The sequence below is a fragment of the Pygocentrus nattereri genome, chromosome 21 (assembly GCF_015220715.1).
Source record: "Pygocentrus nattereri isolate fPygNat1 chromosome 21, fPygNat1.pri, whole genome shotgun sequence".
In the NCBI taxonomy this organism is placed as follows: domain Eukaryota; kingdom Metazoa; phylum Chordata; class Actinopteri; order Characiformes; family Serrasalmidae; genus Pygocentrus; species Pygocentrus nattereri.
In genome coordinates, this window is record NC_051231.1 from 13,022,518 (window position 1) to 13,036,312 (window position 13,795).

General features: G+C 41.7%; 1 protein-coding gene across 2 annotated transcripts; it reads right to left on the reverse strand.

Annotated features, from left to right (window-relative positions):
- Positions 1 to 1,165: 1,165 nt before the first annotated feature.
- zgc:113184 (uncharacterized protein LOC553745 homolog) lies at positions 1,166 to 13,616 on the reverse strand. Of its 2 annotated transcripts, XM_017704725.2 has the most exons (5): positions 13,199 to 13,611; positions 9,412 to 9,630; positions 8,070 to 8,207; positions 3,465 to 3,670; positions 1,166 to 2,190 (listed from the first exon to the last, which is right to left on the reverse strand). In XM_017704725.2, the coding sequence occupies exons 2-5, from the start codon at positions 9,521 to 9,523 to the stop codon at positions 2,017 to 2,019; spliced, it is 630 nt and encodes a 209-aa protein (XP_017560214.1). In that variant the 5' UTR covers positions 9,524 to 9,630; positions 13,199 to 13,611; the 3' UTR covers positions 1,166 to 2,016. The 2 variants fall into 2 exon arrangements, with proteins under 2 accessions (XP_017560214.1, XP_017560216.1); XM_017704727.2 differs by lacking the exon at positions 8,070 to 8,207 and having other exon boundaries at positions 13,199 to 13,616.
- Positions 13,617 to 13,795: the final 179 nt, after the last annotated feature.

A 13,795-nucleotide genomic window follows, 5' to 3' on the forward strand; every position in this document is an offset into this window, starting at 1 on the left:
TCACTGGTGACATCCTGTATAAATAAAATATTTCATGGCTACAATTTAGTAAGGCATGGGAAAGAAATAATTAAGTTGTGACCACAACTTAGTAAGGCACGCCATGGCCATGCCTAAGGATCTTGTTCCCACACCTTACTAAGTTGGGGCCTTGCATCAGGCTCTTGTTCCAGCGCCTTACTGAGTCATGGCCATGACTTTAATTCTCTTGTTCCCATGCTTTACTAAGTTTTGACCATACATAAGGATCTCTTTCCCATGCCTTACTAGATTGTGGCTACGCATCGGGATCTCTTTCCCACGCTTTACTAAATCATGGCCACGCATCAGGATCTTGTTCCCACTCCTTACTAAGTCATGGCCACACATCAGGATCTTGTTCTCGTGCTTTACTAAGTCATGGCCATACAAAAGGATCTCTTTCCCATGCCTTACTAGATTGTGGCTACGCATCGGGATCGCTTTCCCACGCTTTACTAAATCATGGCCACGCATCAGTATCTTGTTCCCACTCCTTACTAAGTCATGGCCACACATCAGGATCTTGTTCTCGTGCTTTACTAAGTCATGGCCATACAAAAGGATCTCTTTCCCATGCCTTACTAAATCGTGGCTACGCATCAGGATCTCGTTCCAACGTCTTGACCATGCATCTAGATCTCGTTCCCATGTTTTACCAAAATGTGGCTATGCATCAAGATCTCGTTCTCATGCCTTACTAAGTTGTGGCTACACCTCAGGATCTTATTCCCATGCCTTACTATGTCGTGGCCACACGTCAGGATCTTATAGCCATGTGTCCATATTGTGTGGCAACACCTTAATTTTAATTATACAGGATGTCACCAAAGGGGCTCCATATGTTTCCCTTTGCAAACTCAAATGCAAAAACAGAGCGAAACATCTCTAGAAGGTTTCTTCTGAGAGGGGCCTATAATAGTGAGTGCCTTAGAAGAATTTTCTGAGAATGCTGAGGTATTCAACTGGTGAATGGTTACAGTACGGAAGGCAGAACTTTGACAACTGCTATGGATGACCTTGAAAAGCAAACTGAAAGTCCAGAATATGAAAATAAACGTGTTTTAGATCTATGGAAGAGCGTTAAGAAACTTGGAGAATATGTGAAACGACAGCCCTTTAACACGATAAGCCTCTGCAGACTGAATATGGAGCAGTATAGTTTTATTCAAACTTAGTATGTTTTATTAGTGACCCACAGACACCACTTTTACCAAAATAAAATAGTGACTGTAGACTGAATCTCAGGCACCTGTTGAGTAGTTAGGTAAGATAGAGTTAGTATGAGCATTGGTACTCAATATCAGCAGATCAGTCATAGTGGAAGGGGATATTGTCTACTTAGGATAGCAAAACATGTAAGGCTGCTGGATTAAGAAGGGTAAAAAATTGAGTCTTTAACAAGCCAAAGCTACTTTAAGCATGCCCAGAAAGCATGAAGTGCTGCACAAAAGCAGATGACTTCCATTGCAGTTTCAGAATGAAACTTCTTCCCTCTTCTTTGCAATGCCCTCTAAAGCAATGGGGGGGCCAGACCAAATACCAAAGAAAACTGAGTTTCACCAGCAGTTAACACAAGTCGTGTCCATGCTGTTTACAAGACTTTTTCAATCTGTTGTTTTTATATGTTATAACATGCACATTATATTGCAAAACATTCCAACAATTACATTTCAACACACTGTTTCATCATTAGGCAGCCCTCAATATAGCACCTTTAAGAGCTTACAGTGTAGTTCAGCAGCATTTACATTATATGTAATGACATTAGGCATTTTTGCACAATCGTTCAGAGTTCATGGGTGCCTTTGTGAATTTGTGGCAAAAAATTCAACACTGCACTTCATTACTCTGTAATAATGCTGAACAACTGAAGTAACATGTGTTTCACTGGTATGAACCAACAGTTTCAATGAAACTCATCGATTAGGATTACAAAAACATCCAGAATGTTACTAATGACTCAGAGAAGCCCCGTACTTCAGCAGTGTGTTTCGTTCATGTGGTATGGGTTGTCAGATGGCGAAGAAACTCTCCCCTGGTGGTGGTATGTCCAGGAAACACAGCATGGCAGAACTCGCACACTTGAGACTGCAGTGTAACCCCCGACATCAGCAGACCCCCGGCCTGGCTCAGCATCTCACTGTTCATGAAGGAGGAGGACCACGGTCTCTGCAGCATACAATACACAATATATATTCAAGCATGTTTAAAGGAATAGTTTGGTGAAAAAGCAATTACGTATAATTTTCTACAGTTGATCACACAAGACATTTTTGGAGTCCAAATTTGCTTCTTTAGTTTACAGCTGGAGTGATGAGGCTGGTAATAAACACTAGAACTCGATAGTTACCCAAATAGCCCAACTCGTTCCTGTTATGAATATATCACCACGACTTCTCTCAATACACTCAAACCACATGCAGGTCTTCATAAAGGTCACTTATGCTTGTCAGTGTGATTCAGGACACTGTGCACTATGAAAACTTCACAGTGTAGATGAACACTGAGGGCAGTCATTTTAGACAACAGGGTCAAAAACCACTATATAAGTAACAGGAGGATCGAGACTTAGAGAATTTTAGTGACACTGACTGAAATGTGGAGGAGTCTAATCCAAGATCAGTCCTGCTTTGTGAATACCAGTCCTTGTGTGGTCTGAAATGGCTGCTATGGTGGCGAAACTCATTTATATTGTAGGTACTGTACGCACTGTGTTTTAAACCACACTGACCTAAACGAAGACCTGGATGTGGTTTAATCAGGTTGAGTGAAGTTTTGAGTGAAGACTATTGAGTTCTAGTGTTTGTTAGTGATGGTAGCCTCGCAGGTCCAGTTTTAAACTGAAGAAGCAAATATTTGGACCTTAAACATGTTTTGTCTGATCGACTACATCCAGGGTAAGCGATAAACTGTAAATATGATTTGCACCAAGCTTCTCCTTTAAATCTTCTGTATGAATGCCTAAAAAGCGGTGATCATAACCATGTTTGTTACTTATTTACAGTTTCATTTGACATTAATCAGCACTGCTGTAAATGCACCAGAGTAGAAGCAAGTGATCCAAAAACAGGCCAATAAAGTGGTAGAAAAGTCATTCAAATACTACATAAAAGTTAAGTAGCGATGACTTTTTTTCTGTAATTGTTGCTTTTGGAAACGTAATTGCAAAATTGGTGCAGAGACAAATGTTTATTAAGAAATACAAAATCGGTCTTCACATACATACAGTACATAGGTCACTGTGTACATAGTCATTGATCTTCATTTTCATGATAAAATGCATAGTATACACAAAATGGATCAGGAATTCTACTAACTATCTTACCAGGAAATTCAGGAAGTCTACTTTTAGAAGTTCCAAAAAAGAATGAGCCTATTCCTAAGCAGACATAAAAGGAAGTAAATATCAACATAAACTTTTTCAAAATATTTTTTATATTTACCCGTGTCTGTTTAGGTGGTTGACTGCTATGCCACCGGTGCTCTGCCTGCCTTAACTCCTCCAATATGCTGGGCTCCAGGGCCCCTTTTTGTCTTGTAGGACCCATTGACACTGTCTCATCATGACTGTTCAGGTTTGCCTCCCTCCATGCTGGGTTGAGCTGTAGTCTGTCCATTGCTCCAGCAATGGGAGAGATCGCAGCATCACCTGAAACACAACAAACGGAGATAGAAAAGAATAAGGATTCGGGGAGTTGGTGCAAAATGAGATCAGTAGACAAACTGACTGGTTACCAAGCAAACTTTTATAGAAAACATTTAAATAAGCATTTTACACCTGATGGACTACTGTAGCTCCTGAATGGCACCATGATTGTGCCTTAGGTAAGTACCTGAACAAACCTTGGGGTTCTCTTGAGAGATCCTACCTGATACACCATCAGCATGTCCAAAAGTATCCAGACAGTCCCTCTAGTCACTCTAGTTCAGCTACATTAAAGCCACCCATTGCTAATAAAAGCTTGCATAGTTTCCATAGAAAGCATTGATGAATAGAATATAGCTCTGGAACACTTGCACATGAGCCTAAGATGACCATGGTCAATGCCAAGTGTGGGGTAGAGGGGTACAAACTCCTCCAGCACTGGGCTGTGGAGCAGTGAAGCTGCATTTTCTGGAGCGATGGAGCTCCATCCAATACCTTTGGGATGAGCTGGAGTTATTCAGAACTGACCATCCAATATCAGTACCTGACCTCACTAATGCTCAATCAAATCCTCACAGCAATGTTTCAACATCTACAGTCATGGCCAAAAGTTTTGAGAATGATACAAATATTAATTTTTACAAAGTCTACTGCTTCAGTTTTTATAATGGCAATTTGCATATACTCCAGAATGTTATAAAGAGTGATCAGCTTAACAGCAATTAATTGCAAAGTCAATATTTGCCTAGAAAATGAACTTTATACCCCAAAACACATTTCAACTTCATTGCAGCCCTGCCTTAAAAGGACCAGCTAACATCGTTTCAGTGATTGCTCCATTAACACAGGTGTGGGTGTTGATGAGGACAGGGCTGGAGATCAATCGGTCATGATTAAGTAAGAATGACACCACTGGACACTTTTAAAAGGAGGCTGGTGCTTGGCATCATTGTTTCTCTTCTGTTAACCATGGTTATCTCTAAAGAAACACGTGCAGTCATCATTGCACTGCACAAAAATGGCCTAACAGGGAAGAGTATCGCAGCTAGAAAGATTGCACCTCAGTCAACAATCTATCGCATCATCAAGAACTTCAAGGAGAGAGGTTCCATTGTTGCCAAAAAGGCTCCAGGGCGCCCAAGAAAGACCAGTAAGCGCCAGGGCCGTCTCTTAAAAGTGTTTCAGCTACGGGATCGGGCTACCAGCAGTGCAGAGCTTGCTCAGGAATGGCAGCAGGCAGGTGTGAGTGCATCTGCACGCACTGTGAGGCGGAGACTCTTGGAGCAAGGCCTGGTCTCAAGGAGGGCAGCAAAGAAGCCACTTCTCTCCAGAAAAAACATCAGGGACAGACTGATATTCTGCAAAAGGTACAGGGAGTGGACTGCTGAGGACTGGGGTAAAGTCATTTTCTCTGATGAATCCCCTTTCCGATTGTTTGGGACATCTGGAAAACAGCTTGTTCGGAGAAGACGAGGTGAGCGCTACCACCAGTCTTGTCTCATGCCAACTGTAAAGCATCCTGAAACCATTCATGTGTGGGGTTGCTTCTCAGCCAAGGGAATCGGCTCTCTCGCAGTCTTGCCTAAAAACACAGCCAAGAATAAAGAATGGTACCAGAATGTCCTCCGAGAGCAACTTCTCCCAACTGTCCAAGAGCAGTTTGGTGATCAACAATGCCTTTTCCAGCATGATGGAGCACCTTGCCATAAAGCAAAGGTGATAACTAAATGGCTCAGGGAACAAAACAGAGATTTTGGGTCCATGGCCTGGAAACTCCCCAGATCTTAGTCCCATTGAGAACTTGTGGTCAATCATCAAGAGACGGGTGGACAAACAAAAACCTACAAATTCTGACAAAATGCAAGCATTGATTGTGCAAGAATGGACTGCTATCAGTCAGGATTTGGTCCAGAAGTTGATTGAGAGCATGCCAGGGAAAATTGCAGAGGTCCTGAATAAGAAGGGTCAACACTGCAAATATTGACTTGCTGCATTAACTCATTCTAACTGTCAATAAAAGCTTTTGTTACTCATAATATGATTGCAATTATATTTCTGTATGTGATAAAAACATCTGACAAACACACATAAAAACCAGAGGGCAGCAGATCATGTGAAAATATAATATTTGTGTCATTCTCAAAACTTTTGGCCATGACTATAGTGTAAAGCCTTCCCAGAAGGGTAAAAGCTGTTACTGTAGCACAAACTCACTATTAATACCCTTTACCTGTATAAGCAGGTGTCACAAAAGTTCTACTGACAAAGCTGACAGCTTCAATAAACTTTTTATTAAATAAACTTTCATATTTTTTCCTTCAAGATTGTGTTCTTTACTTACAACCTGAGATGGACAGCAGTTGAATACAACTGATTGCTTTGCACTGATGCTGATTTAATTTACACAATAAAAAAGGCATTTCAGACAATAACTAGCAATGTCATTGCTCAGCCTCACTGGTTTGAGAACGCTCACAACGTCATATTCTTTTTGTGCTTTTTCCTCTCACTATATTACACTACACTACAATGCCCAGCATGCATTTAGGGATGAGAAACATTACTGATTCTTAGATGCATTGCAATTCCTCCTTGCAAGGCTCTGTGTTTCCCCTACTGTAAAACGGACTATCTTTCATTCTGCATTGCATTTTGCATAGACTGAAAAAACATTTCAAACAGCGCTGTCAAATATCTGCAGTTTATCAAAGGTTAAGATACTGTAAGCGACAGTAAGCATGTTTAGAACAGATTTTGTGGCACTTTAAATTTATATATATATATATATATATATATATATATATATATATATATATATATATATATATATACACTGCTCAAAAAAATAAAGGGAACACTTAAACAACACAATATAACTTCAAGTAAATCAAACTTCTGTGAAATCAAACTGTCCACTTAGGAAGCAACACTGATTGACAATCAATTTCACTGCTGTTGTGCAAATGGAATAGACAACAGGTGGAAATTAATGCCAATTAGCAAGACACACTCAATAAAGGAGTGGTTCTGCAGGTGGGGGCCACAGACCACTTCTCAGTACCTTTCTGCTTTCTGGCTGATGTTTTGGTCACTTTTGAATGTTGGTGGTGCTTTCACACTCGTGGTAGCATAAGACGGACTCTATAACCCACACAAGTGGCTCAGGTAGTGCAGCTCATCCAGGATGGCACATCAATGCAAGCTGTGGCAAGAAGGTTTGCTGTGTCTGTCAGCATAGTGTCCAGAGGCTGGAGGTGCTACCAGGAGACAGGCCAGTACACCAGGAGACGTGGAGGAGGCCGTAGGAGGGCAACAACCCAGCAGCAGGGCCGCTACCTCCGCCTTTGTGCAAGGAGGAACAGGAGGAGCCAGAGCCCTGCAAAATGACCTCCAGCAGGCCACAAATGTGCATGTGTCTGCCTGACGTCCACAGATGGAGGTTGTGCTCACAGCCCAACACTGTGCATAATGCTTGGCATTTGCCAGAGAACACCAGGATTGGCAAATTCTCCACTGGTGCCCTGTGCTCGTCACAGATGAAAGCAGGTTCACACTGAGCACATGTGACAGACGTGACAGAGTCTGGAGACGCCGTGGAGAGCGATCTGCTGCCTGCAACATCCTTCAGCATGACCGGTTTGGCAGTGGGTCAGTAATGGTGTGGGGTGGCATTTCTTTGGAGGGCCGCACAGCCGTCCATGTGCTCGCCAGAGGTAGCCTGACTGCCATTAGGTACCGAGATGAGATCCTCAGACCCCTTGTGAGACCATATGCTGGTGCAGTTGGCCCTGGGTTCCTCCTAATGCAGGACAATGCTAGACCTCATGTGGCTGGAGTGTGTCAGCAGTTCTGGGACATCATGTCTCGCTCCGTCCACCAACGCCACGTTGCACCACAGACTGTCCAGGAGTTGGGGGATGTCCAGGAGTCCAGGTCTGGGTGGAGATCCCTCAGGAGACCATCCGCCACCTCATCAGGAGCATGCCCAGGCGTTGTAGGGAGGCAATACGGGCACGTCGAGGCCACACACAATACTGAGCCTCATTTTGACTTGTTTTAAGGACATCACATCAAAGTTGTATCAGCCTGTAATGTGTTTTTCCACTTTAATTTTGTGTGTGACTCCAAATCCAGGTGATTTTGTTGTCAGTTCATTCAACTTTGTACAGAACAAAGTATTCAATGAGAATATTTCATTCATTCTGATGTAGGATGTGTTATTTGAGTGTTCCCTTTATTTTTTTGAGCAGTGTTTATATATATACATATATATATATATATATATATATATATATATATATATATATATATATATATATATATATATATATATATATATAAACAATATGCATCTACTGTGATACCAGAAATCCAGCAAACAAACAAACACAATCCACGATACCTCCACTGTGTGGTGCAAAGGTCTGCATTTGACCTGCTTGTGCATGACCCTGAGGATAAGCGAGGTTCTCATCATCCGTACACTGGATTGGGATAGAAACCAAGTCCTCAAGGTCTTCATTAGAAACAGGAGGTAGACCTGAATTTGGGATTTAATAAACACAGACTCTGACAGGTTGGATTTAGGGCTGCACTATATGAGCAATAAATTATTCTTAAAATAGTTTGCGTCTCACAGTTTCTGCTACAAATGCAGAATTTGTTTCTGATTATTCAGACTATCTAACAAATCTAACAGACCTAAGAAACACAAAAGCAACATTCACTATTGTGCAAAATAAAAAGAAATAAATGCTATTAGCTACTTATATCAGACCTGACAGCATATTGTGCACTGTAAGGCAGAACAAGGACTCTCATGAAACTTTCATAAGGTAGCTTTTATGAAGCAAAAGCTACTTGACTGCTAACAGAGCCTCTTGTGGAGGATTTGTAGCCTGAGTGACTTAATTCTAGTTACAGACTGTAGTCCATCTGTTTCTCTGTATACTTTCTTCTTCAATGGTCAGGACCCCCTCCCCCCACCTACCCCACAGGAACCCCTCAGGAGCCCCTCACACCAGGTATTATTAGGGTGGTGGGTCATTCTCAGCACTGCAGTGACAGTGATGTAGTGGTGGTGTTTTAGTGTGCGTTGCGCTGGTGCGAGTGGATCAGATACAGCAGTGCTGCTGGGTTTTTTAAATATGTCAGTGTCCTTGCTGAACTGAAAAAAAAACCCAACATAGATACTACTGATGAAGGATTAGAGGATGGCCAACACAAACTGTGCAGCAGCAGATGAGCTATAGTCTCTGACTTTACATCTACAAGGTGGATTGACAAGATAGGAGTGTCCAGTAGAGTGGACAGTGAGTGGACAGTGAGTGTTTAAAAACTCCAGCAGCACTGCTGTGTCTGATCCACTTCTACCAGCGCAACACACACTAAAACACCACACCACCATGTCAGTGCTGAGAATGAGTGTGCTGTATAAAACCCTGGCTATCTCAACCCTCGTTTTTGAGACTGCCACTGGTGCACTGTAGTTTCGCAATGGAAATACTCAGCCATGACACTGACTACTCATTTCTAAACCAAAGCACATGGAGATGCAAACAAGTTTAAAAACTTGATTTGGAGTTTTTGGAGACCCCCTCCAGTGACCCCCTCACTGGAGGGGGTCTTTAACAATGTGTTTATCATGGAAACTCATCATGATAATGATATAAAATATGATTTATCGTGCAGCCCAAGTTGGATTTATAACAGAACCATGAGTTGTTTTTACTGTGTGCAGGTACCTTGCTGTCTTCTGAGTGCCTCAGTAAGACGCTGTAGCATGTCAGCTTGTTTCAGGCAGAGCGCCTGAAGCCGGAGAAACTCCTGATACAAGGCTGTGTACGCTTCCTCCATACTGAAGAGCCTTACTGCGTTATTCAATCCTTAGCGATGGTTATGCCTTAAACGCTATTTTTACACTGGGTCAGTCAGCTGGATCAGCCAGCAGAAGGAAGAGAAAGCTAAAAAGAAAAGGGAAGACCCATATCAGTAACATGAGACCATTATCTGCTTATCAGACGAACCGCTACTGCTGTTAATTTTCCCACAGTAATTTTATTACTCAGTTGCAAACATAACTAGCCTACATACTGTATTTAGACACAAACTCTTGGCACAGTCTTCGAATGTTAAAGGACTCATATTTTGTAAAAGCAAATTATATTATATAGTATGTAAGTATGTAAGTACGTAAACATGCTTGAAGTTTCAAAAGGCGCCATTCACGTCTAGGCCATACAGTCCAGACATAAACATTTTTGTATTCACTGTAGTCTGCCCCGCCCATTTACGCTGAGGCTGTTTCAGTCTGAACTGCTTTTTGATTGAGGCACAGTACAGGGTAACCAATCAGAACAGAGCTTATTTACATATCAGTCTAAAAGTCAGACCAACAAAAAGAGCCTGTTTAATTCTAATGGGTGAAGTGAGAGGGAATTTGACAATGTAAAAATCATTTCAGACTGCTTTTGGTGCATGAAATTACTGTCGTATGTGAGAAAAGTAAATTAGTTTAGGATATGGACCCTTTAAAAGGCAATACAGTGGTTAATTATGTCATGTACATTTTAAAAAGCATCAAATAAGCAGTTCTAACACACAAATAAAAAGGAGGTGGTTTGTTGTTTGCCACATAGTGAGTCTGCATTCATCTCTACTTCTATAGTATATAGTATTCTTTTATCTTCTCCAACAGTCAGCATAAAAATCACATATTCACATTCATCACATATTCATATTCTTTGGAAAACTGTTCACTGTTGCCCTTTTTTAACATATGTATGTGTTACAAATGCTTATTAACAAACCAATTTCAAACCACTTATTAGTCTTTTTGTAAAGTGGTACCTTAAGCAGTGGGGAGACCGAGGAAGTTTCACCAATCAAACATATGCTACAGGAGTGACATCACTGCTGTGCACTGGGCCTGATTTGGGGAATATATCTCTTTTTATGACTAATATCGCAACCGTGATTTAAATTGCAATTATTTTCTATAATTTAACCCCTTAAAAGACCAGGCTCATTACATACTAAGGCCTATTATACCTGTGGCCATATAAGGGGTTGAGGGTCAGATCTGATTTTTTTTCTCCCAAGAACAACAGAATATCCACTTCTTGTGGCTTGAGGCTTGACCCCTGTGTGTAGTGCGTCAGACTGCCAACAAGCTGTGGTTGTGATGTCACGTCACATCCAGGTTTGGTTGCCTCTGTTTGGTATATATATTCTACGGGCAGAAACTCTGTGTTATTAGGTTAAATTTCTCCAGTCAAAATGTTTTTGTTTACGTAGACCATCATTTTTAAAAACTGTGATTTGGATATAAAAACACTAAGGCCCAATCCCATTTCACCCCTTGCCCCTAACACTTAGCCCTACCCTTCTGTTTTGCACATTCACATGTAGAGGCCGGGTTGTCCTGATTATTGTTGAGATGGAGGGGTAGGGTGAAGTGTTAGGGCTATTTGGGCCTTCAAGTGGAGATTTTTCAGAGGCGCACTACAAACGGAGGGCTATGAGAAAATTCCTAGATTGCTATGCGAATCGTCGGCAAGGCGGCTGCACAAGTGTCCAAAGAGACACATAAATGTTAATATTTCTCTGTTAAAAAGCCGTTATATTGTAAGAATCATTGTAATAGCGTTTTATGGTCATTTCGCTAGTAATACGCTGATGTCTCGGTCACTACCAGGTGAATTTTCCCGTTCCACCTTAAATCTTAAATGGTGCAGCAGTTATGTTCTGGTAGGTGAGGTTGCTGCACCATTTAAGGTGGAATGGGAAATCAATCATGAAGCTGGTGATTAGAAAGCTAAGTTCAGCTTCATATCACCAAAGAATTCTTGGTGGTGACAATAAATAATTGCTCCCCCCTCTGAAGGCATATGATGCCCTAAATGTATTTAAGCAGTGAGGAGTTGCACTTTCCCCTCCTCTGCGGTCACTGCAGGCTGGCAGGGTCACCTATAGAGCAGCGCTAATAGCTGTTAATGAAGTGATGTAGTTTTCTGTTTGTGCTCTTTTTTATTTGGTGACCCATTTGATTGATTGATGCATAAAACTGAAGTTGTGAATGAATCGTGAGCGCCGGTGCTTTTCAGTCTCCTTCAGATAAAAGGCAAATGTCAGTGTGATATACCATTATTGCTATAGTCTGGAGACAAAGCAGGAAAACACGTTCTGATTATTTTTCCAGGCTATTTTAAATATAATTCACCTGTCCTGTCACATGACACACAAGTGAGATCACCACAGCTGGAGGCATATTGGAAATGGCCAGAAAACCTCGTCTCATCTGTTTACGTAACAGTCGCTGATGACAACTGATGACGTATCTGGGTTCCTCAAGTGTCGTCTCATTTCATAGGGGGGAAGATTTCAACCACTACCCCTTCTAACTCAGTTTCAAGGGGGAGGGATACACTCGAAATCAAGGGGTAGAAATAAGAAATGGGATTGGGCCTTAATCTCTCAGCTCTACTGTTCACACTCACAGTCGCAGGAAGACTTTAGTTCTTGTAATAAAACATGATCTTAAGCTAAGAAAAAACATTCAAGTCTGGATTGCGGGGTGAATAGCACCCATGTTAAAGGGGAATTCCACCCATTTTTCAAAATTCCTGCATGATTTAGCAGTTGGGATGTAAACAGTCATTCAGAGTGGTTTGGTGCAAAATGGTCCAGGTTTCATTTCAGTGGTGGTTATACCCAGTCAGCCAGAGCGTGCGGGCGTGTTGCTGGGCCTAATCTGTTCTCCGACTCTCCCTGAGGCTGGGCCAAAGTGGACAGCCAGGTCTTTTTGAACATCTGCCCAAAGTTTGGCCAGCAGACTTGGCAAATGACTTGTTACAGACTGTATTTACGGTTGGTCAGTTTTAGTGTTTAATTAACATATATTTTTTTAATATTCCAATTTTATGGTATGAATATAGGAACCAGGGGTTGCCATAACTACAACACAAACATTTATTTACTATCCAAAACTACCAGTGCACATTTGGGGACTATTTTGCCTTACATAACTTTAATTGCCCTTCTCGACCATGGATGTAAGTGTTAGGCCAAAACCTTCTACATGAATTTGAATATGTGATCATTTTATGAGTGAGCAGCAGATTTCTATACTGTTATTTGTAACACACAGGTGGTAACACACACGGGTCATTTATTTAAAAGTCTGAATCGTACAGCACAAACAACCACGGAATTAGAGACCGATCTGTAATCTTGGCGGCCAGCTTTGCATTTTTTCGCTCCACCTTCAGCACCGTTTAAGGTGGAACGGAATGTTAGAAAGATTCCGTTAAGACGTAGGCCAATAACGGACAATATAAAGGCTGAGACACAAAGTTTTAGCCCCTCTAATAGTCCCCGAGTCTGTGTTAGACCCTCTGCGGTCTCTCGTGCCGTGTCTGAGCCGCTGTGTGCGTCAGCGTATGAAGGCGCAGTGAAGGCCTGTTTCAGCCAGCCGAGCTGCTCCGCTGAGCACAGACAGACAGTAAAACAGCGCAAAGCTTCAACACTTACATTCGCACACAAGTCAGCATCCAGCTCAAAGTGTCGAGTTGAGGTCGGTGTCCGATCTGGATGGACACACTCTGTCCACTCGAAGACGGAGAGTTTATGCTGCTCTGAGTTTCTGAGCCTCAGCCGGGGAGTAACTTATATCCACAAAGCGAAAAAGTGAAAACAGGAACTGAAATCTCCTCATTTCACACAGAGCAGCTGCTGGGTCACGTAGCTCCCACAGCAGGAGGAGGAGGAATGAATACACAAGGTCAAGTTTACCAAAGGAGAAAAATCCTGACCGGTAAAAAAAACTAACAAACTGTATTAATACATAGATGTCAGTTTCAAAAGAGGAAACACACACACACACACACACACACACACACACACACATATACTGCTCAAAAAAATAAAGGGAACACTCAAATAACATGAATGAATGAAATATTCTCATTGAATATTTTGTTCTGTATAAAGTTGAATGTGACAACAAAAATCATCAATGGAAATCTAATTTATTAACCAATGGAGGCCTGGATTTGGAGTCACACACAAAATTAAAGTGGGAAAACACACTACAGGCTGATCCAACTTTGATGTAATGTCCTTAAAACA